Raw genomic sequence first — 25,540 nt, 5'->3', positions numbered from 1 at the left:
TGATTTCCAAGTGTGCTTGGTTTTTTTCTATTAAATTATAATAAAATGAGGTTACTATTTTAAACCTTTTAATTCCAGCACCATTATAGTACATGGAACTCAGAAGTGTATAGTTTCTGTCCAATGAACTTGCAGTATGGCAAAAATAAAAGTGAAGAAACAGGGCAGGATGCACTGGAGCAGCTAAGGATGAGGGAGAGAAACATAGTGTTGGCTATTGTATTGGAAGTACATGAGTCCTTCCTATATGTCAGTGTGAATAATCAGAAGTTGTTAGGACTGCAAGTTGGTGATATGTAGGCGGACTATTCCTGATGCATTAATCAGGAGATTAAGGAGATGGAGTAATTTTACTTTTTGTACCTGCCCTTCCAAACAGCATTTGATTTTCTGTGTACAATGGACTTGCTTCCTGCTGTGCAAGTATAATTTACTGTTGTCCTTATTTTTTTACATGAACATTGTGCTATATAGGAAATGGAATCCAAAGTTCTGTCCAGAGGATTTGCTTTGAAAGTTAGTTACAAAGGTAAAAGTGGAGAAGGCATGATCCCTCTGATAATGTATCAGCAGTGACTTCAGGTAGGAAGCACTGAGAGCTTCTTAGAGATGAATCTGTGTTTTCCAGTATTTTTAAAACTATATGAGCAATATTTTTCCAGATGTCATCAGTTCAACACCAAATAGCCATTCTCAGTTTTTATGGTGAGCCTGTCATCCTGGCAGTCTTCCTCAGTAAGACTCTGAATCGCAGAGCCTTGTTTTTGGACCTCCCAAGGAACTTGTTGATCACTGTGTGAGAGACAAGATGCTGAACTAGATGGAGGGCTCTTATGTTCTCAGCAGCACTGAGCTTTAATTTCCAAAAGGAGTTATAACCCTGGTTTACATTAGAAGATATTGTAGCTGTCTGCTCTTCAGTGTCCCTTTTTAAAACTCTGAACTTAACCTTCCACTTACATGGTTCTGAAACGAAGTCACCAGTCCCATCTCTGCAGTCTGCAGGAAATACATATGTGCATCCACCTTATTTAATTGCTATCCTCTTTCAGTTCCTTCCCCTAAACAAAATCAAGGTATAGTAAAACTATCTGAAATATCAACCCAAGATAGACTTGAAGCTACTTCACAATCTTTCCTTTAGGTAACGAAGAAAGAGAGTACGTGCAGAAGCTCTAGAACAGGGTCACCAACCTTTTTGAGCCTGTGGATATCTTTGGAATTCTGGCAGAGGGTGGTGGTGCAGACACAACATTGCTGCAGAAGGTGGAGCCAACCACAAAATGGCTGCTGCAGCTTACCTTCAGTCATGCAGTAAAGATCCTTATGCTGTGGTGGAAGTTGCTGCTGAAGCAATGTTTTTTTTTAAATCTACATCACCAGCCAGAAGCCTTACTAGGCAAAAGCACCACCTGGTAGGGTTGCCAAGTCCAATTCAAGAAATATCTGGGGACTTTGGGGGTGGAGCCAGGAGACATTGGGGGCGGACCAGGAGCAAGGGTGTGACAAGCATAATTGAACTCCAAGGGAGTTCTGGCCATCCCATTTAAAGGGACAGCACACCTTTTTAAATGCCTTCCTTCCATAGAAAATAATGAAGGATAGGGGCACCTTCTTTTGGGGCACATAGAATTGGACCCCCTCGTCCAATAGTTTTGAAACTTGGGAGGTATTTTGGGGAGAGGCACTAGATGCTATACTGAAAATGTGGCACCTCTACCTCAAAAAACAGCCCCCCCAGAGCCCCCGATGCCCACGGATCAATTCCCCATCATTTCCTATGGGAATCGTTCGTGGAGGTGCATAATGGCTGTGGGGGCAGGCCTTCCCCTGTTGGCCAGCTGGCTGGGGAAGGGGGGAAGCCTGTAAAACTGGGGGATCCCCCACTGGGACCTGGGGATTGGGAAGCCTACCACCTGGCTTCTCCCACTGTAAAAACACTTGGTGGGCCCCTGGAATGTTGTCTGTGGGCACTTGGCTCCAACAGACACCATGTTGGGGATCCTTGCTCTAGACTCAGCCCACAGTTGGCAAGAAGAACTACATTATTTTCCATAGACTCCTGTCATGTTCCAATGTATGACAAATATACGAGGAAGCAGCACTGGACTAGACAATGGGTGCGATCACACAAGCTATTTGACTCACAATACCACTCCTCCCCTCCAAATCAAACAGGCGTGTTCACATGTGTACCTATGGCCCCCATGCTGCTCCTGCCCCTACCTCATACTTCGATGCCTCCCACATGCTTTAAATGGCCACCAATACTTCCCAGTGGCAAATTGCTGAAGCACTTGCATGACACGTTTCTGGGCTGACCAAATGGCTGGATCAGGCCATGCATGCACGTGGCCCACACATGCAGAAGCAGTCTGAATGTTCCCCTAAGTGAAAGTGCACCCCATGCCTGTGTTGGGCACAGCCTGATTGCCACAGCACATCTCTTTCTGGGGTGGCTTTTTTAAAGCCAATGGACCACCCTGGGAAATTTCTTGTGTGATCCCACCCATTGATACTTTAATCTCAGGAAGTAAAGATGATTTACAGGTAGAGGGAGGTTTTTTTACATAGAATATCTTTCTGGATTGCATCTACAGCACAAAAGTGTGCTGCATGGGTTAAAAAAAGTTACCCTACCTACCATTTAGGGCTGCTTGTAGCTCTGGAGTTCAAGGCTGTCAACTCTCACATTGACTGCCACCTATTTGCATACAGGAAAGGCAAGTTCAGGTCCCCCTTCCCTCTCTGCAGGTAATCAGCACTGTCAAAGCTGATGACACTAACCATCTGTCCAGTAGGTCTGTGTGCAGCAGTTCTTGGGCACAGCAGTATATGCATAGCTCACTGTTGTATATTAGAATCTACACAGTGGTGCCACAAGTACAGATGCAGTCCTAGGTAGAAGTAAACAGATGGTTATTGGATAAATTACAGTAATTAGAATACGGAAAGGTATCAATTATCCTTTAAATAGGCTGTAGCCCATTTTGATTTTTGTAAACAAAGGCTTGATATGAGCCCTTAGGAACCACAAAAACATTCTTAAGAAATTAGATGGGGATTTGTGCTCAAATTGCAGACTGGTGCTTGCTCAGTTGCCTATAAGAATCAACCTAACTGATGAGAATCAAACTAATTCAGTTCTGGTTCCAGTCTTCCATGTGTTTTTTTCTAAATTATTTCAGTATAAATGAGATATAATAACTTTCCTCTACTCAGTTCTTAATGTTGGGACATTGCTTTCTCTTTTTATCAGGGAAAGAGGAATAGGAAGCTGCTGGAGGCTGTTTGGAATTTGTTTTCCAGTGGAGTAGTTTGATGATTTAGCATCAGGGAGTGTGGGAAAAAATGAGAGGCATTAAGGAATATTTTCAGATTTAGTTTGAGTGAGGCTTTTAGTTCAGTACAAGAGTGCTCTGGGGGATGGGGAGAAAGTCATACAGGCTGCTTTCTGTTTAAAAGAGAAGAAAAAGGGTCGCCTCTCCTGCATTTTGACCTGCATTTTGAGTGCTTAGCCTAATCAAATGGTTGCACTGGTGGTATAGCTTCTGATACATTGGGGTGGGAGAGCCAAAGAGAAGGTTATGAAGCCAATATACATATTTCTGACTAAAATTAAAATGGGGAGAAGTGAGTAACTGAAAGGGAGGACAGATACAACATTTTTGGGACTACTGAGGATTTGGAATATAAAGGCCTTCTAAATTAAAGCATGCTTGCTGATTTAACTCCATGTAGCTAAGTGCCATGTCTTCCATGTTGTATTACCAGTTCTCCAAGGGAAACAGAATTTATGGTTCAGAGACCGAGTCACCAGTCCCATCTCTGCAGTCTGCAGCAGATACATGTGTGCATCCACCTTCTTATTTGATTGCTATCTTCTTTCAGTTCCTTCCCCAAACAAAATCAAAGTATAGTAAAACTATCTGAAATTATCTGAACTGTCTGGAAACACAAAGCTAAGATTTCCTTGCCAATGCATTAAAAGAAGAAAATACTTTTTGCTATATATATATATTTATTGTACAAAAAAAATCTAAAAAAGGACAAAGAGAAGTTGCAACAGAAGCAATGGTTATGATATACTTGACAGTCTAAAGCCAGTTACAGAAAAAATTTAGTTTATACAACACAGAAGAGAAATAGCCAAGGCAATTTTTATTGTTTGATTTCCTCTAGGTTTCTTCTTCTAAAATGTATATGAAAGAATAGCTACAAAAGTCCTCATTTGTTGTGAGCCCACTTCCTCGCAAATGAGTGCCACCTCAGTTTAGTTTCTGTGTTTTCAGTCAGTAAATCCTCAGGAGTAGGATGAAGATAGTGGGTACCTCTACCTGAAATATATGCATTTAATGGGGTTTTGGCAAAGTGAATAGCTAGGAACTTTTCCAAATGAGGAAGGAAGACTATTTTTTTTTCTGATAAAATGTTTTGCTTCATAGTTCTTCTCCAGCACCCAAGTTGTTAAGTGAAACAGACCAGAACTGTGCTGCTCTGATAAAGGGCAATGAGGCCATTTAAGAAATAAACTTGAGCAGAGTCAAGAATTATGGCATAAAATGATGAAACGTTTTAAATTAGCTGAATGCTGGCAGAGAGACAAAAGTACACTGGCTTCTTTTTTATACATGGTACTGAATAACATGATCCCTCTTGGGCCTTTAGCATCTCCTTCATCTATAGAATTTAGCTATACCAATTATGCTTCATAACACCAGTAGGAGAGAGGTCTCATCCCTGTTCCGCACAGAGATAGTCAGTTTGCCTCAAACTTAGATCAAATCTGGTGCTGATTCTTGCAAGAGTGTTAAGGAATCCCAGTTCCCAGGCTGTTGATCCTATTTATTACTGATGTAAAAAACTGATATGCCACCTCTCCAGAGACTTGATCTCACTTTATCAGACCATCCATTTCCATCGGTTGATATACTCCTGATTCCCTGCAAAGTACATTTACCTTTCCTAGAAGGACTCCTGATTTCTTAATAGGTGAAGATCAATCTGGAAATGTGCTAAGAGTTTACATTCAGGTTCTTGCCCTAAACTAGTTATTTAAGACTGATTCTTCTCCCTTATCCTTGACATCCTAAGGGAGCCAACTTTAGCTGAACACTGATTGGCTAAATCTATAAGTATTTAGGAGGTCCGATGGTGTAACAACAAGCAGAAATGTCTACTTGGTATTTCATGGAGAAATGTAACTATAAGGTTAATTTGCCCCATGAAAGTTGTGTTCAGAGGTATGGCAGTAAAAAGACACTTTGTGGCTTGGAAGTCAGATACAACAGCTTGGTTGATTGCTGGGAATGCAGAACTACACAGTGAATTGCCTTCAACAGGAAGGGAACTACATCAAGATTCATACGCACAAATCCTCACACACAGCAATTACAAAAAGAAAACACAAACATAAAAGTATCTCTTCTTGAGCTCTAGGGCGTGTCACAAAAGGGAAACTCCATCCTAGTCTCTTTAAATTTTCTTTAACCTTCCATAGTGCAAATGGTACCTTAGCCTAAAGCAGTCTCTCAATACAGAAATTTTTACAGTGAACATTCAGCATTTTTAAGTCCAGGCGCCTTGCTTCGCTCCTGCAAAGTCTCTGAGATATCCCCGAATGTCCTGATGGGACTGCCTCTTGCTTCCAAAGTGAATCGGCATCCATTTTGTAGAGAAAGGCAGCAGCTTGGGATGATGGTGGAGAGGTGTGAGTGGACACACTGACCAAGTACACAAAAGGCCTTGTTGATTAAAATCAGCCATGAACCTAAAATCAACTTGTACCTTTTGGGAAAATAAGGTTATTGTATGGCATGATATATGTTGTATTGGCATTAGCTTTTCCCTTGGAATCCCAGTTTCCCCTCACTGGCAGCCTCCTGTCTTAAAGACAGCCAATGGGTTTCCATCTGGAAAGGCTGAGATAACAGCTATGCATGTCCCAAATGCAGGATCGGAGTGAAAAGCTCTGAACTCTTATTTTTTTATATTTTAATTTTTTTTATATTTTAAAATTTATTTTGATGTTCAAGTGCTGTGTTTGGTCATGTGATCAAAACAAACAAACAAATAAAAACAATCTCAACCAGTGAATGGCCTTTTGGTCATGTGATTAAAATAAAAAATAACTCAGTCCATGTTATCATCCTCCTCAAACTCATTCCTTCATTTTCACACACTCTCATACACACTTTCACACACACAAACACACATTCACACACAAAACCTCTATGACATTTATGCACAGTAACAAAGAAGTAAATAATAATATACTTGTAGGACTGATATTTACAAGCATACATCCAAAAATAACCATACCTGTCTGCCTTTTGTGAGTCAGATTACCCAAAGCAAAATACTATCCCATTGGAGAAAGCCATTAATAGCAGGTGATTTGGATCTTGTCTTTCTAGTTTAGCACCATTGGGCAGTAGAAGGGGGAGAGGAAAATCAAACCACCCAAATCCCAGAAAGAAAGCATCCATGTTTCAGGAGAGACCTGCCCAGTGTTTGGTATAGCATAACCAATGGATGGACTACTAGTGCTTTATGTGGAAGGATTTTCATGTACAAGAGTGCTAGTATACCCTGGAATTGACTACATCATTTGCTTACTCAGGGCACAGCCCTAAGCATACTTATGTAATTGAACTCAGACTGACTTTTGAGTAAGAATTCATATGATCAGGTTGCACATCTCAGAAAAATCCCTAGCGACTTTGAACACTTGGACCAATAGAAGACTGTTAGGAAAACAGACTGTAGAAAATTATGCTAATGAATGAACATTTTATTTGCTCTACTGGGACTTTTATCTTCATATGTAAGATTCTAGAAAAGTGGATACTACATAACACTAAATCTATGCAATCCTAAACTGAATTGTTATGCCCTTCTGTGCCTATTTACTTCAGTGGACTTAGGATAGTGTAACTCCATTTAGGATTGCACTGTAAACATTCTGTAATCATGAGATATGCATTAGCCAAAACACAATTAACTACATTTAATATAGTAATAAATACAGAAGATTTTGTCTTGTTCTGACCATTGAGTCTGTACTTTGTTTTACAAAAATTTAAAAGAATAATAATATTTAATGAGCTCCTGGTTGTCACAGTATCCCAACACACAAATTAATAATGTATGAATAAAATAATATTTCATAGTTAATTTGTCTCTAATTTAGATGCTTCAAATAATCAGTTTGAATGAAAACTGCTTAAACATGTTTGAAACTATTGCTCTCTTTCCCCTGCTGACTAAATCAGCAAAACACATTACTGAAGTATATTTTGGAGAACTAAATTGCCTTCAAAAATAGCCATTTGGAGATGACCCATTGGAACCAGCCCAACTCCTAGGGATACAGTTTGATCGTGTTTGTCTCAGTTTTCCACAGCAATGTGAATATATATCCCCCTAGCTGACCCCACAGCTGAGCAAAGCCACCAATAGGAAATTATACTTATTAAAAATTGCTTTGTCATGCACTTCCCCTCTCTTTGTTTCCAGGACGGAAAGCATGTGTATTGCAAAGCATGTAGCTCGTGCAATTCCAGGTCATCTAAGAACATCTCCACCTTAGAGTTAAGTATCTGATAACTGCAACATATGCCAAGTCCTGACTGATTTCAGCAGATTAAGAGTAGGCTTTGGAGTGTCCTAGCCTGATACTCTTCTTTAGCAAGTATTTTATGGAAAATATTGGTGAGGCCTTTGACATGCTTAATAGAGTTCCACACATAGTGTTGGGTGGGTGTTCAAAGAGAAACGATGCCTATTGGCCAGGACTACTGAGAAGCAGATACCTTAAAAATTATTTCATGAATTTACTATCACAGATTTGCATAGTCATCTGCATTACTTGATTATTGTTATATTCCCGTCCCAGACAACGTTAGAAGCAAAACTGCCTTGTAAGTTTGTTTAGCAAAATTTTCTAATATTATCATTAGCTTCCTCTATGGAATGCTACCTGGCACAAAGTCTAAGAGCTGGGCACCACTGATATCAGATTTTTAAATATGCATTTTCATCTTTTCAGCTTCTAACACAATCTTTCTAAAACTATAATGCATCATGATCAATCAGTGCATGCCATAAAATCAATGAAGTGGACCCTGCAAAATATACAGACTCTGCTTCTGCACTTCCAGAAGCACACAGACAATAGACTAGGGATATGAGACATAAGGATAGATACCTGCCTCCTAATCAGAAGGAGTATCATCTTCATTTCTGAGCCTTCACTAGATTCCTTGTAGATGTGAGGGGAAGTACAAGAGCGTGATGCATATGTGAAGAAAGTTTGATAGCTCTTGTATCTGTGACTCATTTCTGCGAGACATAGTAGACTGCATTGAATGGTCCTTCCCACGGCTTTTTTTTGTAGAAAAAGCCCAGCAGGGACTTATTTGCATATTAGCCCATACCCCCTGCCATCATTAAAAGTGATGTCACCTGTTCAGCAGGTTACTTTCCACATACTGACACAGAACAGTACAGTGCCATCAGCTGCATTTCATGGATGTGTGTTCTTACACAGCCCAGTGAGAGACCTTGTTTCACACACACACACCAAACATGGCAGGAGAGAGAGAGAGACACATGCAGCAGAGCAGGCAGCAGCAGGCCCAGCTTCTCCTAGGAGGGGGTGCTCATGGGCGGCTCCATGCCTCTCGCTCTCTTTGTAAGCCCGCTGGAGGCAGAAGACAAGACGGAGAGCGCAGTCCAGAAGCACGTGGCTGCCTAGTGCCATCCCTCTGCCGGAGACCTTTTTTTGAGCGAGAGTACTGGCCAAGCCAGCTGGAACTGCGTTCTTGTGCATTCCTGCTCAAAAAAAAAGCCCTGGTCCTTCCACTGAATCTTTCAGAAAAGAAAAAAGTGGGCATATCAACAGAATTCTGATTGTCAAATTGTCTTTATTGCCAGAGGAAGTTTATAAACCTAAGTGCTGGCCTGTGGGTGTAGGGGAATAATTCATTTTCTAAAATGAACTGCTGAACTCAACGATAGTGAGAAGAGAAAGCATATCAGTATTCTTGGAATCAAAAACTGGGCTGTAAGGAAAAGAGACTTGACTGTGCCTGCCTAAGCCCCTGGCTCACTGCACAGTTATATGCCTTCCCAAATACATCAGAGAAGGCCATAGCTACCTAACTCACCCACTGATTGATATATTACATGCTCTGATTTTACAAAGCATGGAATCGACAATCTTGGAAGATCACAAGGTAAAACAATAGTTTATAGGAACAACCTGATCCTGTTTCTCTCCCAGTCCAACGACATAATGCTTTAAAAAAATAACTAAGTGGGAACTTGTGCTGGATTATAGTGTTGCTGAGGAAGCATCTCCCTCAACATACCTGACGCAAAATAATATTAAGGAATGTGACTTCTAAACTCACATTTTCCATTAAGTTGAAAGGACAGTTCACTATAAGCTGTAGTACCAAGCTGCTTGCAAACTCCCAGAGACAGCTATTCTGAGATATATAGGGGGGAGGGTTTATTTTTAATTAAGACAGTAAAGTAAGAGAATGGTATTGCTCTATATCACTGAAAGATCTGCTCTCATAATAGTACTGAGGCCAGTAATGTCAGATTGCTGGAGTCTGGAGTCACTTTAGTTAGTCTCCTGCTGTGTGTTGTCTGTTCCTCCTCCCAGCATTCCATTGCTGGGATAGTAATATGAAAATAACATAGTGCCTATTCTTCATACATGTTTTGGCATTATACTTTTGTGGAGCCAGGTGGTCCACTGTGAGGGAGACTAAGTTTGCAGTTTGGTCTCCATTGTGGATCCAACCTTTTAATGGGTTTAACATTTTGTCAAGTTCAGCTGCTGAAACAAGTAATAAGGGTAAGACATATAACAGCGGCTGGGGGATTTAAAGGCCATGGGATTTTATATAAAGAACCATGGTAGCTCCAAGCACTTGAAGACTCCATTAAAAGATTCCTTTTGCAGAGTTTTTTTCCTGTATGTACCTAAACTCTCAATTCATTTGCACCCACTGTTTAATAAGGTAATTTAGCATGTGTTCATCTATCTGAAAAAGCATGTTTGATGAGTGCTTTGAAAAAGGGTGAAGCGCTTCAGTCTATAAGTGCTAGAGAAAGAGGCAGTGTAGCTCAAAAAGAGTCAGGAGAGCTGTTTTCTGTGCAACCTTGGGCAAGGGACTGCTCCCTTCTTTGGTATTTAGGGTTTAAACCCATGAGAAGTGCTAAGACTCTGCTCTGCTAGAGCAGCAATGTACTCCCTAGCAACATGGGAGAGGTAGGGGAGGGGAATTTAGGTTTTCTACAGCATCTCATCTCATGCATCTTCATTCGTGACTTCTGGTATTCTTTTGCCTAAGGACTGCCTACTGGTCTCATACTCAGTGATTTCAGAGCAGTATAGCAAAGATTCAAGAGTAGTTAAGACCCTAGAGAAATAACAAAGTTGCTCCACACAGCAATCAGACTCAGTGCCGAGATTCCCAGATTAACTGCTAAACAATAAGTGCTAGAATGGCACAGGTGATCTTCAGTAGGGTAAATTTTGGTGAAAAGGTTGTCTAATTTGGCCTCATCTTCCGCATCCATCCCATCCATAGTCAGAATTTCTGCAGGAAAAGTTGAGTGACTTATTTTTAGCTGTTCTAATGGAGTGAAACAGCTGTAATGCTGACAGACAAGCTGGCAGTTGGATCAAAATTGTCTATGCTAAAAAAATAATCTTGGATAAACATTTGGCTCCAGTTCTGCTATAGACTCCCCTCCAGTCCGTCACCTCCACGCCTGGGTTCCAGACCCATGACAGACACTTCTGAAGGGTTGCATCATGCCCCACAGCAGCCAGCTAGACAGCCCCAGCAGCGAAGTGGAGAAACAAGCCCCAAGGAGCAGGAACTGCTGAACTCTGGAGAAACAGGGATCCTGATTTCATACTGTCAAGAAAATAGCAAAAGGGAAGTAAAGACGCCACAATGGTATGAGTAGTCTGAGCCCAAGTGTTTGTCCCAGTTTGATGCAATAAGCCCTTGTCTGTTTTAAAGATTAATGGGGGGTGGGGGGAGAGGAGGAGCCGGTCTTGCAGGAGACCTGTGTACAAAAATGTATGGAAACAAAAAGGACTTTACTTAAGAGATTGCTCTAATTTGATAGTCTCTTTTCTACTCTTCCATCTAGTAACTGAAAAATTGGCATCTTTCCCTGAATATTTGCCAATAGGAATCACATGCAATTAAAACTGAATCCATACATTGACCTCAAAGTAGAGATGTATAGGTCCATTCCAGTTAGAGTACTGGTGTGATCTTTCTTTTACCTTTCTTTTACCTAAAAAGACCTTTCTTTTACCTAACTTCTTTTTTCATTTGCATAGATTCTCAGTCTTCTGCAAGAAGCAAAACCTGATGTGTATGCCATCTTATCTCTCAACGTTTCAGCCTTTGAGAAAATTATCTGTGAATCTATAATTTGGCTACTCCCCATTTTAATTGACCAAATGCTTTCTTCCCCTGTTAGGAAGTTCTCAAAATCTTGTCCCCTTTGCAAAAGCAAATTCAGTGGAAAATTGCTGGACACTGGTAGCTGTCAGTCAAATAGTAATACATTCTTGTTCGTACACTGACTAATATGTTACTGTTTGGGTGTTCAACTTGAAACATTACTCACTTTCATTAAATATCTGCACTTGAGTTCACAATCAGATATTACACTAATAACACCAGAAAAATTCTGAGATTATCTGTTCACCACAAGAGCTTCTTCTGTCTAAATGTTCCTTTTCCCTTTAGTTTTCAGGCTCATGACCCTGCATGCGAAATCTGTTCTAACCCCAGTCTTGTCAATAGCTAAACAGCAGGAGATATAATACGTTCAAAGATGACAGTTGCCAGATTCCTAGTGTGTGGCTAATGATTCATTATCCCAAGGCTTGACTTTCTGTATGCTACAGAGAGATGTAACATCACTCTGAGTGAAAATAATTCAAACTGTACCATATATTTGATGCTTTTCTAGCTACAAGCCATTCCTACTTTTGTGTAGGTTCATGTTCCCATGTCACACTGATCTTGGACCTTTTGGTCCAAGAGTGTAGAAGCTGAATTGCCCTGTATTGTAAGTCAGGGAAGGATGGTTATACAACAGTTTCAAAGAAGGCTAGAAATGGAGTAAGAATCTACATAAGTGCATTTAAAATTAAAAATAAAACACTGATAACAGTGGATGTGCAGAAGAGAGGGTGCAGTCGTACAGAGCATTTTATGCGAGGAAATGCTTTGTCACTAAAGAACTGCCTAACACCACAAGTCATTAAAAAATAAGGGGAAAAACTGCACTTAGACAAAACAAATTGATTGGTCTTTTTCAGTTCATCAGTTAGCAAAGGAAAAGCTTTAGTTCTATCATATTTATGGAGATTTTAATCACATAAAATTTTTGCAAACGTGGTGCTTGAACTATTAAAGCTCTACTGTAAAGGATTAAGAAAGAAATAAAGATTTGCCCTTTCCTCAATTGTATCTTGGAAATACTCCTGTTCTGCAAGTAAGGATTCTTCCATGTGACAGTTCAAATTATGCGCGCGCGCACACACACACACACACACACACACACACACAAAGATTTAGGAGAGAAAAGCAGAACTGAGACTTTTGTCCTGACATGCACAAAACTCTCCCACATGGTCCTTTACTGCCAAGATGCATTCATGCTGGACCCCATGTGAAGCTAAGGACAAGTTTGAATTAATTGAGCTGGGTTTATATTCTACAGGAGTTGTAGAATCACTGAGTGCAGATATGTGGCACTGAAACGAAAAGGCTGGACTTGTGCCCAAGGGAACTATAAGTAAGAATTTCCCCTCCAATAAGACAGCTCCTCAAGACCCTTCTAAGTCTCAGATATGGCTCCATTCCAATACCAGCTCTTGCAACCATGCAGCACACAGAGGCATTCCAAGTTGATCCCATTTTCAGTTTCTTTGGAGTTTCCTGTCTCTTCGGGGATTCTGTCTCTCAAAAGGCAGGCAGGTTCAGCAACCCTAAATTCCCACACCATACACTCCCTCCCCCATAAAACCTCAAAGCAAAATACCAAATGTCCCCCAAGCTGGCTGGTTCCCTTCTCCTTTCTTCATCTTAATACAAAATATTTACCTCTTTTTCTCCTCTTATCTCTATAGCTCCATACAACATTTTATTTAACTTAACAATCACAATCTAGGAAGCTTTCACTGTTTGTAAACGGGTTGAAAGTCTCTCTCTTTCTGATGAACTTCTTTTAACCATATAACTATTTTTGCTCCCAGTTCAAAAGAGAAAGAGGGTGGGGGGAGAAAGAGAGAACGCCAGTAAAAATAAAGCTTGAGCAGTGATGGGTCAAACAAAGGGTTTTGGAGAGGAAGAAAAGAATGCTCGTTTCAGATCTACCTCAGGGAGGAAAGTATTGATCCAAGCCAACTCATCCTCTCTCCAGTAATGTGACGTCTGTTTTGATTATTGCACAGTGCATGATGTCACTTCAGAGATTTTCAATACAAATTCTATTCCTCTTGTTCTTTTCTCACAATTATTTCCTCTTCAAAAATGTTTTAAAATGCTAAGGAATGGATTCATCAGTGTCAGGGTGCATCATTGAAGCAGGAATCCAGGGGGATCAGGAAAAGGGAGTGACAGGACAGGTAGGGGGTTTAAGAGCATCCACACCTGTCAACAACCATGCCAGGGATTTTGCCATAGATGATCTGCTGTTTATCATTGAAGTACAGCATGTTGATAGGGGACATCTTAGTGGGTGTACAGCAAGGCCCTGCTGAACCCCGGGGATTGGCCTGCTGCACCAGATGGGTGTGGGGATATTTCTGCATGAACATATATTCACACTGGCCTGAACAGTAGTTGGCTTTGTACCGCTTGGGGGCGATAATCCAATCCCAGCCGAATGCCTCAAAGTCAACGGTCAGTGGATAACGGCAGCACCGTGACTCAGTTGAGTGCTCATCACAGTCTAGGCCCAGATTCCGACGGGACCGTTTGTTGTTCTCTAGCACACGCAGCTCCATGAAGGGGTGCTGGGGGGTGGATTGGAAAGGAGAAAACACAAAGGTATGAGTTCATAAACAGTCTGTTTGCCCACCCCCTACTATAAGGGATGACTAAACAAAGGAAAGGACACAAATCCAAGGGACAGAATTTTATGGCAGGTCAGTTCCACCCAAAATAATCTACCCATAAGCCACTCTTTTAGCCCCATCTGTCTATCCCTCTCTCACCCTTTCCATCCTTTAAGCCAAGCTTATTAATATACATTTATCTCCCCTACTCTATCCAATTCTGTTCATCCTCATCCATCTACCCTTATCTGTCCTTTCAAAACAATCCATCTTTCCTCCAATCCTGCATCACTTATCACAGCATCTAATAATTTATACAGTTCCCAGAAGCAGCCCTGAATATTGCTTTTTCCCCCCCTCTGAAAAGACGAACAGAATGAGTAACAAGAAGGAATTATTATTAAACCTGATGTTTCTATATTCCTTAAGAAAATGCACCTCTACTAAGCAGGAATGAAATGCTGTATGTTATTCTAACCCATCAGCTGTTGTTAGGAAAAGAATAAATAAAAATGAGATAGGTAATGTGACTCAACAGACCAAGAGATCAATTTATAGGCAGTGTGTGATCATATTAAAGGGAGCTCCCATCATAAAGATTATGGAGAGTACATAGATACCTCTAGGGAGGGAGAGAATGTTGTATTTTATTCCAAAGCCATGTGCATATTGTAACAAGGTTTCAGTTAATCTCGTAAACCTCGTTACATTACTAATAAAAATTAAAACTCCTAAACCAAATGTCTGTTTGCATTAAAAAGTAGTTTAAGAATGGCGAAGCCCAGCTAATCTCTGTCATATATGGATCCAAAAAATCTGTAGCTATAGCTTGTAGAACTTGCTTCAATAAATCAGTTAATTGATTAGGTTCTGCTTTACAATATTGTCTCCTATTAGCTAGTAGCAAATATTTTGTGTTATATGGTTGCCAACCTCCAGGTAGGCCCTGGAGTTCACCCAGAATTACAATTGATCTCCAGGTTAGATCCCCGGGGGGAGAGGGTGGAAATGGCAGCTTTAGATAGTGGACTGTTTGGAATCCCATCCCTACTGAACTCCCATCCCTTCCCAGATTCCACCTTCCCCAGGCTCTGCCCACAAATCTCTAGGAATTTCCCAACCCAGAGTTGGCAGCTCTACTGTGCTAAGAGTTAGGAAGGAGAAAAAAGAAGGCCAATAGTATGCTCCTGTTTACCCACCAGACCTTCAGCACCAGGACCAAGTGAGGTGACAGCCAGGTCATTCCCGTTTGGATCGAAAGCATTGATCTCAATCCCCCAGTTGTTCTGTGGCTGCTTGAACCAGTTCTGCAGCACATGTTTGAAGTCAATGCTCTGCCAGTGACCAATGCGGGAGTTCAGGTCAATCTTGAGTGAGCGGATACGGATGTGGCGGCTGCCATCCTCCGTCACTGGCTTGAGGCGCAGGATCTGTAGGTACACTGTGGAGGTGTGCTGAACAGGCCGCAGATACACCCACAGCTGTGCTTTTACCACCTTGGTGAACATAATCTTGGGGCTGAAGTTGAAGAAACAACAGTGGGGGTTGCCTTCAATCTGCACAACAGGGTCCGCTGGCAGAAAAAGACAGAAAGACAAGCAGTAAGCAACATTTTCCCATAATCCCAGTTTCCCCTTGCTATCATAAAGTGCTGCTGCCTGAGGAACAATTGGCATGAGCATGTTTATCACATAATAACTTAGGCTTCCCAATCCCCAGGTCCCAGCGGGGGATCCCCCATTTTGACAGGCTTCTCCCCCGCCCCCAGCCAGCTGGCCGGTGGGGGAAGCCCCGCCCCCACAGTCATCCTGTAGTTTTAGAGCTCCTGCAGGTTTAGAAACCTGCAAACAGTTTTTAAAATGTGTGCCTTGAAGGCTGAGCAGGAAGCAGGAAACAGGAAGGGCTTCATGGGAAAGGATCAGTAACAGTTTCCTCAGAGAACGGCCCCTCCTTTTCTTTTGCTTTCGTTTTCAGAGCAAGTAAAGTTCTGCAGAAACAAGACCCAGTAAGTATTTGTGTGTGAGAGAGATGGAGCAGGCAGGGGATTCCCTGGTTTGGAGGCCCTCCCCCCCTTGCTTTAGAAAGTGTGAGGGGGGAGGGAAATGTCTACTGGGCACTCTATTATTCCCTATGGAGAACGATTCCCATAGGGAATAATGAGGAATTGATCAGTGGGTATTGGGGGCTCTAGGGGGGCTATTTTTTGAGGTAGAGGCACCAAATTTTAGTATAGCATCTAGTGCCTCTCCCCAAAATACCCCCCAAGTTTCAAAACGATTGGACCAGGGGGTCCAATTTTATGAGCCCCAAAATATGGTGCCCCTATCCTTCATTATTTCCTATGGAAGAAAGGCATTTGAAAAGGTGTGCTGCCCCTTTAAATGTGATGGCCAGAACTCCCTTGGAGTTCAATTATGCTTGTCACATCTTTGTTCCTGGCTCCACCCCCCAATGTCTCCTGTCTCCACCCCCAAAGTCCCCAGATATTTCTTGAATTGGACTCGGCAACCCTATAATAACTACTACATCACATAATACTGCATTTGTGTGAAACTAGGGTAGCCAGGTCTGTGTTGGAAAATATCTGGCGATTTGGGGGGTGGATCCAGGAGAGTGAAGGGCTTGGGAAGGGGAGGGGCCTCAGCATGGTACAATGCCATAAAGTCCATCCTTCAAAGCAGCCATTTTCTCCAGGGGATGATCAAAACAACTGGAACCGGTGTAATCAATGGAAATAACAGGAATTATTTTAGGAGTCGGGCACTGAGGAAAAAAGCATTCACCCACAACTGAGTGTACTTGAAGGAAGCCGATTTACAGGGCTACTGAAAGACTGTGTAGGAAAATTCATATGTTGAAAGCTCAGTGTTTAAGTTTCATTTAAGCTTGCACTAAAACTTATTTATACACATTTCCGTGTAAATTTCATTACTTCTGGTGGTTTTTCTGTTATTTCCATTTTCTCCAGGGGAGCTGATCTCCCCACCTAGAGGCTGGCAACCCAATAAGGTATCACAGCTCAGCTTAAAAAGAGAAAGAGAGAGCTGTCTTCCCAGACCCATATTATACTATAACAAGATATCCTTCAACTGGTTATGTGACATTGACCCTAAAAGCTTAAATTATCCTGTAAGGAGATAGTTAGGAGAAGTTCCCAATGCCTTATTTCTACTACAGTTCCACACAGGCTTCCAACCATTCCCATCAGCAGAGCTGCAAAATGGGCCACACACAGACTAAGTAGGGGTTTATTAATATTCAGGTGAATCCCTGAGTATGCAAAAAAATATAACTTGTACATTTTAAAAGGGGGAGGGTGCCTGGTGAGGGCTCCAGAAGGCCCAGAATGTTTAGGGGAAAATGAAACTAGTTTGACGAGGGGGGGAGGAAACAGTGGGTAGAGGGCAGATTAGCTGCTAAAGTGCCTCAGAGTTTATAATGTTTTTAATGTAGAAATGTAGGTCAGAAGAAAATTTCCTAATCATTCCCCCCTCCCCCTGTGACTTTTTGAGACCCCACCTTGTTAGCATAAAGCTAGAAATCACCTCAAACAGAAAAAGGTCTTATTCAAAAACATAGAAAACTTTTAACATATACTTCATAGAAGAGTCCATATATATAAGACAAGACCTTTGGGTTGTAGGAAGAGTTTATTGATGTTTTCTGTAAATGTAAGAATCTTTTTTGCCATTGCTGCTGTGTAAAGTCATTGAAATACCCAAGTTACATATTTTGGCATAAAAATGACCAAAGAGGTAGAAATTATAGCTATTAGTTGCCCCGTGGCAAATGTGATGCTTTCAGACATCACCAAATGTCCTTAGGTTACCATATAATTCTGACTGCTCTCATGTCTCTTTTACTGGAAAGCGGAGGAAAGCATTTTTAAATTAATATTGAGATGTACTGGCAGAGCATGATGGAGGAGGAGAAGGAGAAAGAAGTTGGGGGCTGGGAGGCAGGGCTAGTATAATAAAGTTGTTATCTGATCCTGTCCTCAGCATACAGTTCACAGGAAAGCAGTGCACCAGGGAGAGTGCATTGGCAGGGCTGCCCTGGCAGAGCTGCATAATGAATGGAGCTGGAAGCTGGAGCAACAGAGCAAGCCAAACTTGCCCATGGAATTTTGAGTAGCCTGCCCAGTTCAAATACTCCAAACCTCAAGTTGCTAAAATCCATTCAGTCCTCCCAGGGCTTTTTGTCTCATCAACCACTGTGTCATACTTAGGATAGACACATATTCCATAGTTTTCTAAAAAGAGATTCTTAAAATCATGTTTAAAAGTTTATGAAGATTTTTTTAAACCAGTTTTCTCTCGAAATCTCAAGACACAATGTAACTCTACTCTTTTAGCAATTCCATAATGCAATGGTATAAGAAGGTTTCTCTACTGTTCCAGTACATGTTTTAATAGAGATTTTAATGCACATTAGGAATCTGTCAAGCAAAGAATCAGGGCAGGCATGATTTTGTATTTCTGCTGTAGAATAGAACCTATATCTGTGCTTAGACTTGCACAGAATCACAATGGGATGCAACCACAACTAGAACATTATCTCTCACATAGCACTAACCTACAAGTATAACTCAGTTAAGTGCTGAGATAGAATTGCTCTTCAGCTGGCTGCAGAGCACCTTGCTCACACTTCTGAGGTAGAATACGAAGCAGAAATATGGCACAATAATCTAGTGCACTGAGTAAAGACGCCTCATCCAGCCACAAGGAAAAAATGCAACAAGCTGGGGGGGAGGGGAACCTGCAGCAACATGCGCCAGCTCTTGTGCTAGAAAACCTTGCACAATCAGCCATGTTAGAAATAATATTTCATTTCTCCAAATTAAGTATAGGCTCTGGCTCTTCCAATAGGAGGCAGATATTCCAAAATAATCCTGAAATACTGAAATATAGACAATCCTTTCCTATTTGTCTCACATTGTTCAGAAAGGCAGACTGAGTTGAGGATAGGCAGACTTTTTTAGCCTTTTCTCTGGGACATCGTGTAGGGTTACCAACTTCTAGGTAGGGCCTGGAGTTTTCCCAGAATTACAGCTGATCTCCAGACTGCAGAGATCAGTTCCTCGGAAGAAAATGGTAGCTTCAGAGACTGGAGTCTGTAGTATGACATTCCTGGCTAAGCGCCATTCCCTTCCCAAACTCTGCCCTTTCCAAGCGCCACCCCCAAATCTCAAAGAATGCCCCATCCTGGAGCTGCCAGCCTTGTTCAGTAATCCCCCTTATGATCCATTTATCTTTAGCCAGGCCTGATTAGACTTTCCTTATTTTTCCTCTCTCAGCACTCCTTTCTTAGTCACACTGCTGCAGTACTTGGCCACTACTAAGGTTTAGATGTTATGAGGTGCCAAATTTTTCCTGTTTGTTGGTGGCTGGTTTGTTTTGTTTGCCCTCAGCACTCTTTTAATCATCAGCCCACCATTCAGCACTTGGCTTATACTAGGACACAGGGCTTTTTGGCACTACAATTTTGAGTCTTTTTAACTCTCAGCACTGTTCCAGTTGGCCCACTACTCAGCATGCAGTTGTTACTAGGCCTAAGGGCAGCAGTATTTTCCTGGTGGGACTTTTTTTTTTGCTCTACTTCTGCACACCTTCCCAAGCAAGTCTACCATTCTATGTTCAGCTGCTTCTCACCTTAACGGCTCATCTCCCCCCCCCCTTTTTTTTACCTCAGCATTTGTTTCTAGTGATGCTACCGCTCAGTGTTTAGCTGTTGAATGGGGCAGCAGAATTTTCCCCCACAGTTTAATTTTAGTACTGCTGCCAACCAGAGGAGTCTGTGGGGTCAAACCTGCTGGCTTTCTCTCTTAAATACTTTTAAGTGAAAGAATTAAGCACATTTCCCAGACTTCTTTATTTCTTGAGCAAAGTGCCCAGTGTCCACCCTTGAAGTGCAGTAGTGTCAGAGCACACAGAAAGAGCATTGCCTGAAACAGGATCTGAGGCATCTATCAGAAACAGGTACAACAGTCTCAAAATTGTTCCAGTGTTCCCAAGCTTATGTGTTTTCTTCTTGAACTGAAGGTCATGCAGAATTCATAGGGGCTAGAGGTACCAGCCAGTGACTGGCAACTGGAGACAGGGACATCTGAGAACCAGCAAGTAATGGTCTAATGAGAGCCAATTTGGTGTAATGGTTACGTGCAGAGTCTTGGGTTTGATTCCCCACTCCTCCACATGCGATTGCTGGAGTGACCTTGGGTCAGCCATAACTCTCTCAAGAGGCTGTTCTGGGAAGAGCAGTTTCTGTCAGAGCTCTTAGCCCCAGCTACCTCACAGGGCGGGGGGAAGGGAAAGGAGATTGTAATCTGCTCTGGAGCTCCTTCAAGCAGTGAAGGGTGGGGTATAAATCCAATCTCTTCTTCTAATGTAACTTCTAGGGGAAAACAGAAGTAACATCATGACTCTAAGTAATCACTTGAAAGTCTGTCATAAAACATAGAGTTTCTGGTGATCCATGGAGAGACATGACACCAAGTCTGGGATTTCACCTGAAGTGACATCATACCATTGCCTGCCAGTAGGGTTGTCAAGTCCAATTCAAGAAATATCTGGGGACTTTTGGGGTGCAGCTGGGAGACATTGGGGGTGGAGCCAGATACAAGGTTGTGACAAGCACAATTGAACTCCAAAGGGAGTTCTGGTCATCTCATTTAAAGGGACTGCACACCTTTTAAATGCCTTCCCTCCACTGGAAATAATGAAGGACAGGGGCACCTTTTTTTTGGCTCATAGAATTGGACCCACTGGTCCAATATTTTTGAAATTTGGAGGGTGTTTTGAGGAGATTCCTTGGATGCTATGCTACAAATCTGGTCCCTCCACCTCAAAAAACAGCCCCCCAGAGCCCCAGATACCCTCTGGTAAATTCTCCATTATACTTTATGGGAATCAGTCTCCATAGGGAATAATGGGATGCCCACCAGCAGACATTACCCCCAGCTTTCTGATGACCCTGAAGTGGGGGGGAGGCTCTTATAGAGTCTTTGAGGAAGGCCCGTTATGCATTAGCCACCAGGGCTGGCTTCTGTGGGGGCAGAGGATCCCCTGCTCCCACCTGGGAATTGGCAACCCTACCTGTTGGTAATTTTTATTTTATTTTATTGTCTCATGCTGGTCATTGGAGTGTTGGCAGGTAAAGTGAGCTGGGGGCAGGGGACCCCTGCCCCCACAGAAGCCAGCAGCCCTGGTGGCTAATGCATAATGAGCCTTCCTCAAAGACTCTATAGGAGCCTCTCGCCATTACTTACACAGAGTGGCCCTTTTGTTCAGAAATGAGCCAGAAAGCAAACCAGGGAGTAACTGCTGGAGTTGTGATAAGACTCAGATAGGCATTTGTTCCCCTGTCATGTCCCACCAAGTTTCCCTTATGACTGGAATTGGAGCCTGTGGAATACCAAACAAAAAAAAGCAAAGGAAGCAGAACTGATTTAACCTTCCTTTATAATCTATCTGAAACCTATAGGTCTGGCAGAAACCGAACACTTCCATTTAAGAATCCAAAAAACCAAAACAAGTAGAATATTTCCATACCAATCTTCAGATACGACCTTAGAGGAGGATGAGTACTCAGAACCAGTTTGCTGTAGTGCGTGGACTCTTATCTGGGAGAACCAGGTTTGATTCCCCACTCCTCCACCTACAGCTGCTGAAATGGCCTAGCTGGAATAGCTATCACAGGAATTGTCCTTGAAAGGGCAGCTTCTGGGAGAGCTCTCTCAGCCACACCCACCTCACAGGGTGTCTGTTGTGGGGGAGGAAGATAAAGGAGATTGTAAGCTGCTCTGAGATTCAGACTGGAGGGTGGAGTATAAATCCAATATCATCATCATCACCATCAGTTGCAGAAAAAGCTCTTGAGGAGACATAATAACACAGATAGTTCCCACATTAGATTTTTGATAGGATATTGAATAAAATGATAATCAGAACCTGGCAGAAACTCACAATCTTCCCATTATTCTGTAGTAAAATACCATCAAGGAACCTCTTGATACAATCTTTGAGAAACTGGCTTTCTGCATGCAAATGAGATGAACTTTGTCTAGTGTCAGATTATTATTAGACCTACATGTTTTAAGTTACAGAAGCAGGTAAGACATTCTAAAATTGTATCCTTCCCCACAGGAGTAAGCGCTTTTGCTCTGCCTTGCAATTGCAGAATTAGCAAAGAACAGCTATGTCCATGGAAGGCAACCAGAGCTCTTTTTCGAGCAAGAGCACACAGGAACACAGTTCTGGCTGGCTTGGCCAGGGCTCCAGCTCAAAAAAAGGTCTCTGTCAGAGGGAAGGCTGCCACTCCACCGCATGTGGCTCCCTCTGGCTCTATTGTTGCGGGGGTGGGGGTTGAAACAAGGTCTCTCATTGGGCTCTGTGAGAACACACATCAATGAAATGCAGCTGATGGCACTGTACTGTTCTGTGTCAATATGCGGAAAGTAACCTACTAAATAGGTGATCCAGCTGAAGGATCCAGTCACTCAGCAGTGAGCACCAAGTAGATAGAGTGACAAATGATTAACAAGAGAGTATTTATCAGCTAAAATTTGAAGCTGATCTCATGATCTTGCTGAAAGCCAGTTTCTTCAGTTCTTTCCTCAGTTCTAGGAAATATAAAATAGGTTAAAAGGAATGTGGTATGCCTTGTGAGTGGTCATATTGTCATGTTCTGTCTGGTGACAAAAATCCATGTCAAGTAATACTTTAAAAAAACAGACAACGTACAGTAACACAGAATACTGTATGAGCTCCAGAGCTTTTCCTCAAACTGGACATTCTTCTTCTAGGCTAATGAAGAGTTGGAGAACTCAAAAGCATGTAGTGTTTTATATTTTTATTTGTCCTAATAAAAGGTGTTGTATGGTTTTCGTTTTTCTAATTTTGTTTTTTGTTTATGCCAGTAGGGTGTACCCTACAAAATAAAAAGTATTCACTTGCTCTTGTATAATTGTCTCCATCTATGGTATCATGGATGGGATAATTCCTTTGAGTGCATCCATCTGAAAATATTTTTGTTGAACCTGCCATAAACTTTGTTTTTATGCATAGTACTGGAGTGTATTGACAATAGTTAAATGTATGATAAAGAACCGTCTGGCCAAATTGGGATCGCATTGTTGCACAAATATTTGTGAACTTGTTCGCTTTTTGCTCTTAATGCTGCTAACATTCATTGTTAGCTCTGTAAAATATGGCTGTTCTCTTATAACATTAAAAGAAACAACTATCATACTGCCAGTGGAAGATATTTTTTAAAAAACTAAAGTCATTAGGAATAACATAATGTACTATGTGTATTGTTGCTTGTTAGTTTCCAAGCTCACTAAGGTGCTGGTTTTTTTCTTCACATGCAGGCCACCATATAGCTGAAGGGTTGTCTCTCTATATGTATGAGCTCATGTAGTTTGCTGTTTCCCCCAACCGTGGCTGATAAAATCCTTCTTTGCCTAAACCCATGCTTCCTTGGTTGCAGCATCACTGTTTTCAGGGTTGTGATGTGCAGGCAGGCAATGGCAAATCACATCTGAATGTCTCTCGCCTTGAAAATACCACCAAGGGTCTCCATAAGTCAGATATGACTTGATGACAAAAAAAAAAAGCCATGCTAGCCAGAAGTACAGTTTTCATGTTCATTATGGTACAGTATCAGTGTAATTTTGTGCAGTTTATACAGTTTAAGCCTACGGATTTCAGTGGGGAATTTCGAAACAGTAACTCTGCATAGGACTGTACTGTATATCTCTGAGTATCAGTTGCTAGGAACAGGATGGATGTTGCCCCTATAGCTTGCTGTCATGGGTCAGGCAGGGCTCAGCTATAGTGAGGACTCCTCAGGAGAAAAGAAGCCCCTTGTGGCCAGCCTTGAGTTAACAGAAGCTGATCAGCAGGAAAATGAGCTGTAGGCTTGTCAGGATTCACAGCCAACAACTGGTACAGAGCCACCAACACTCTCCATCCCTGATTCAGAAGGTGAACCTCAGTTGGGTGTTCCCAGCCCACCAATATCACCCACACTCTTAGAGTGTCACAGACAGAGGCTGAGAACAGAACTACAGACAAGACAGCAAAGTGCACTCCTCCTGGCCTAACATCAGTTGCTTGCAGATAACAAAGATGATTAGTTGCTGGATTGCTTCTGAGCAGCTGGCTGCAAATATGGCCCTTAGGCATGGGGCTACAAAAATCAGCCAAGAGAGGCTGTTAGGCATGGACACAACAAGTACTAATGATGCTAAGCCACTGACTCTGCATTGCCTTACTTTTGGACCTGGATTGAACAACTCTGTCTTGCCTGAGTTCTGTTACCTGATACTTGGAGCCTGCAAGCCAGTACACTTGCTATTGAGCTTCTATGTGACATCTTGACTGGTAGATGATAGAGAACAAAATGCTGTCTCTCATATACCTCTAGTGAGACCCACTTATGGCTCTCTATTGTCCTCAATGTTGGGAACAGCTGAGAAGATGCTGACTTAAATGCCACTGAAAATCCAGTCTGGTGTGTCCAAAGAGCCAGAGATATGTGTGCCATAAAGCAATCTAGTTTATACTATTTAACTAATAAATCCACCCAGATTTGTAATTCTGCCATCTCTGTCTACATGCTTGATATCCCTGAAGTTCTCTGCTACTTACTGCACACAAATTCAGAGTTTATCGCTTGCTTTTTGACTGTCTGAAAAGTTCTGCTATACTGGCACATTAAGCAATTATTTAACTACCCTTTGTGGTTTGGAGAATGCTTCTATGATATAATCTCAGCGCCTTCAGGACCAGGAAGTGAATTGAATCTGATTGTATTTTTAAAATGTATTTCCGCCTAGCATTCCCATTATTTGGCACGGGCTTTTCCTTCATCAAAAAGAAACATACCATAGGAGATTTTTGGGTACATCCATATTTTAAGAATGCAGTAATATATGTAATTTTAGTCACTGATACCGCAGACCCTGGCATGGATTCGGTATTAGGCCTGAGGAATTCCCTCCATTCTGAAGAGCCATAGCATAAGTAGCTCTTCAGCTGGAGAAAAGCTTCTGAAGGTTTCACACTCTGCTCAGTAGAGTGGTAAGGTAGTGGTATACCAATTCCTCACTACTGTTGCTCCGTCCCCAGGCTTCTGTTTTCCCCTGGTACAAGCAAGCAATTTCCCACCAGTTGCTCTGCAGGTGCATTTTGACATGTGGCTCCCTCCACTTCCCCTCACAGTTTCCTAATCCTTAAAAGACAACATCACAAAGCCACGAGGGGAACTGGAGGAAGTCGCACTCCAAAATATGCCTGCAAAGCAACTGGTGGGAAATCAATTGCTTGTGCCAAGGAAAACAGAAGCCTGGGGGCAGAGCAACACTCATCAGAAATCAGTCGTAGTTCCCATGCTTCTATTTATATCTTTTAAAATTCCAAG

The 25,540-nt window shown here is 42.0% G+C and overlaps 1 protein-coding gene across 1 annotated transcript in view; it reads right to left on the bottom strand.

The window, feature by feature from the left end:
* Positions 1 to 12,642: 12,642 nt before the first annotated feature.
* The window catches only part of GDF11 (growth differentiation factor 11), a 29,932-nt gene continuing 17,034 nt past the window's right edge, over positions 12,643 to 25,540 (bottom strand). The window contains exons 2-3 of the mRNA XM_060253067.1: positions 15,316 to 15,689; positions 12,643 to 14,074 (exon numbers count right to left, since the gene is read on the bottom strand). Coding sequence (XP_060109050.1) covers positions 13,694 to 14,074; positions 15,316 to 15,689 — 755 coding nt within the window. The 3' untranslated portion in view covers positions 12,643 to 13,693. The remainder of the gene's footprint in view (positions 14,075 to 15,315; positions 15,690 to 25,540) is intronic.

This window comes from Heteronotia binoei, chromosome 13 (assembly GCF_032191835.1).
Source record: "Heteronotia binoei isolate CCM8104 ecotype False Entrance Well chromosome 13, APGP_CSIRO_Hbin_v1, whole genome shotgun sequence".
In the NCBI taxonomy this organism is placed as follows: domain Eukaryota; kingdom Metazoa; phylum Chordata; class Lepidosauria; order Squamata; family Gekkonidae; genus Heteronotia; species Heteronotia binoei.
The sequence above is the reverse complement of the archived record's forward strand: the minus strand, read 5'-3'. Positions and strand labels throughout refer to the sequence as shown.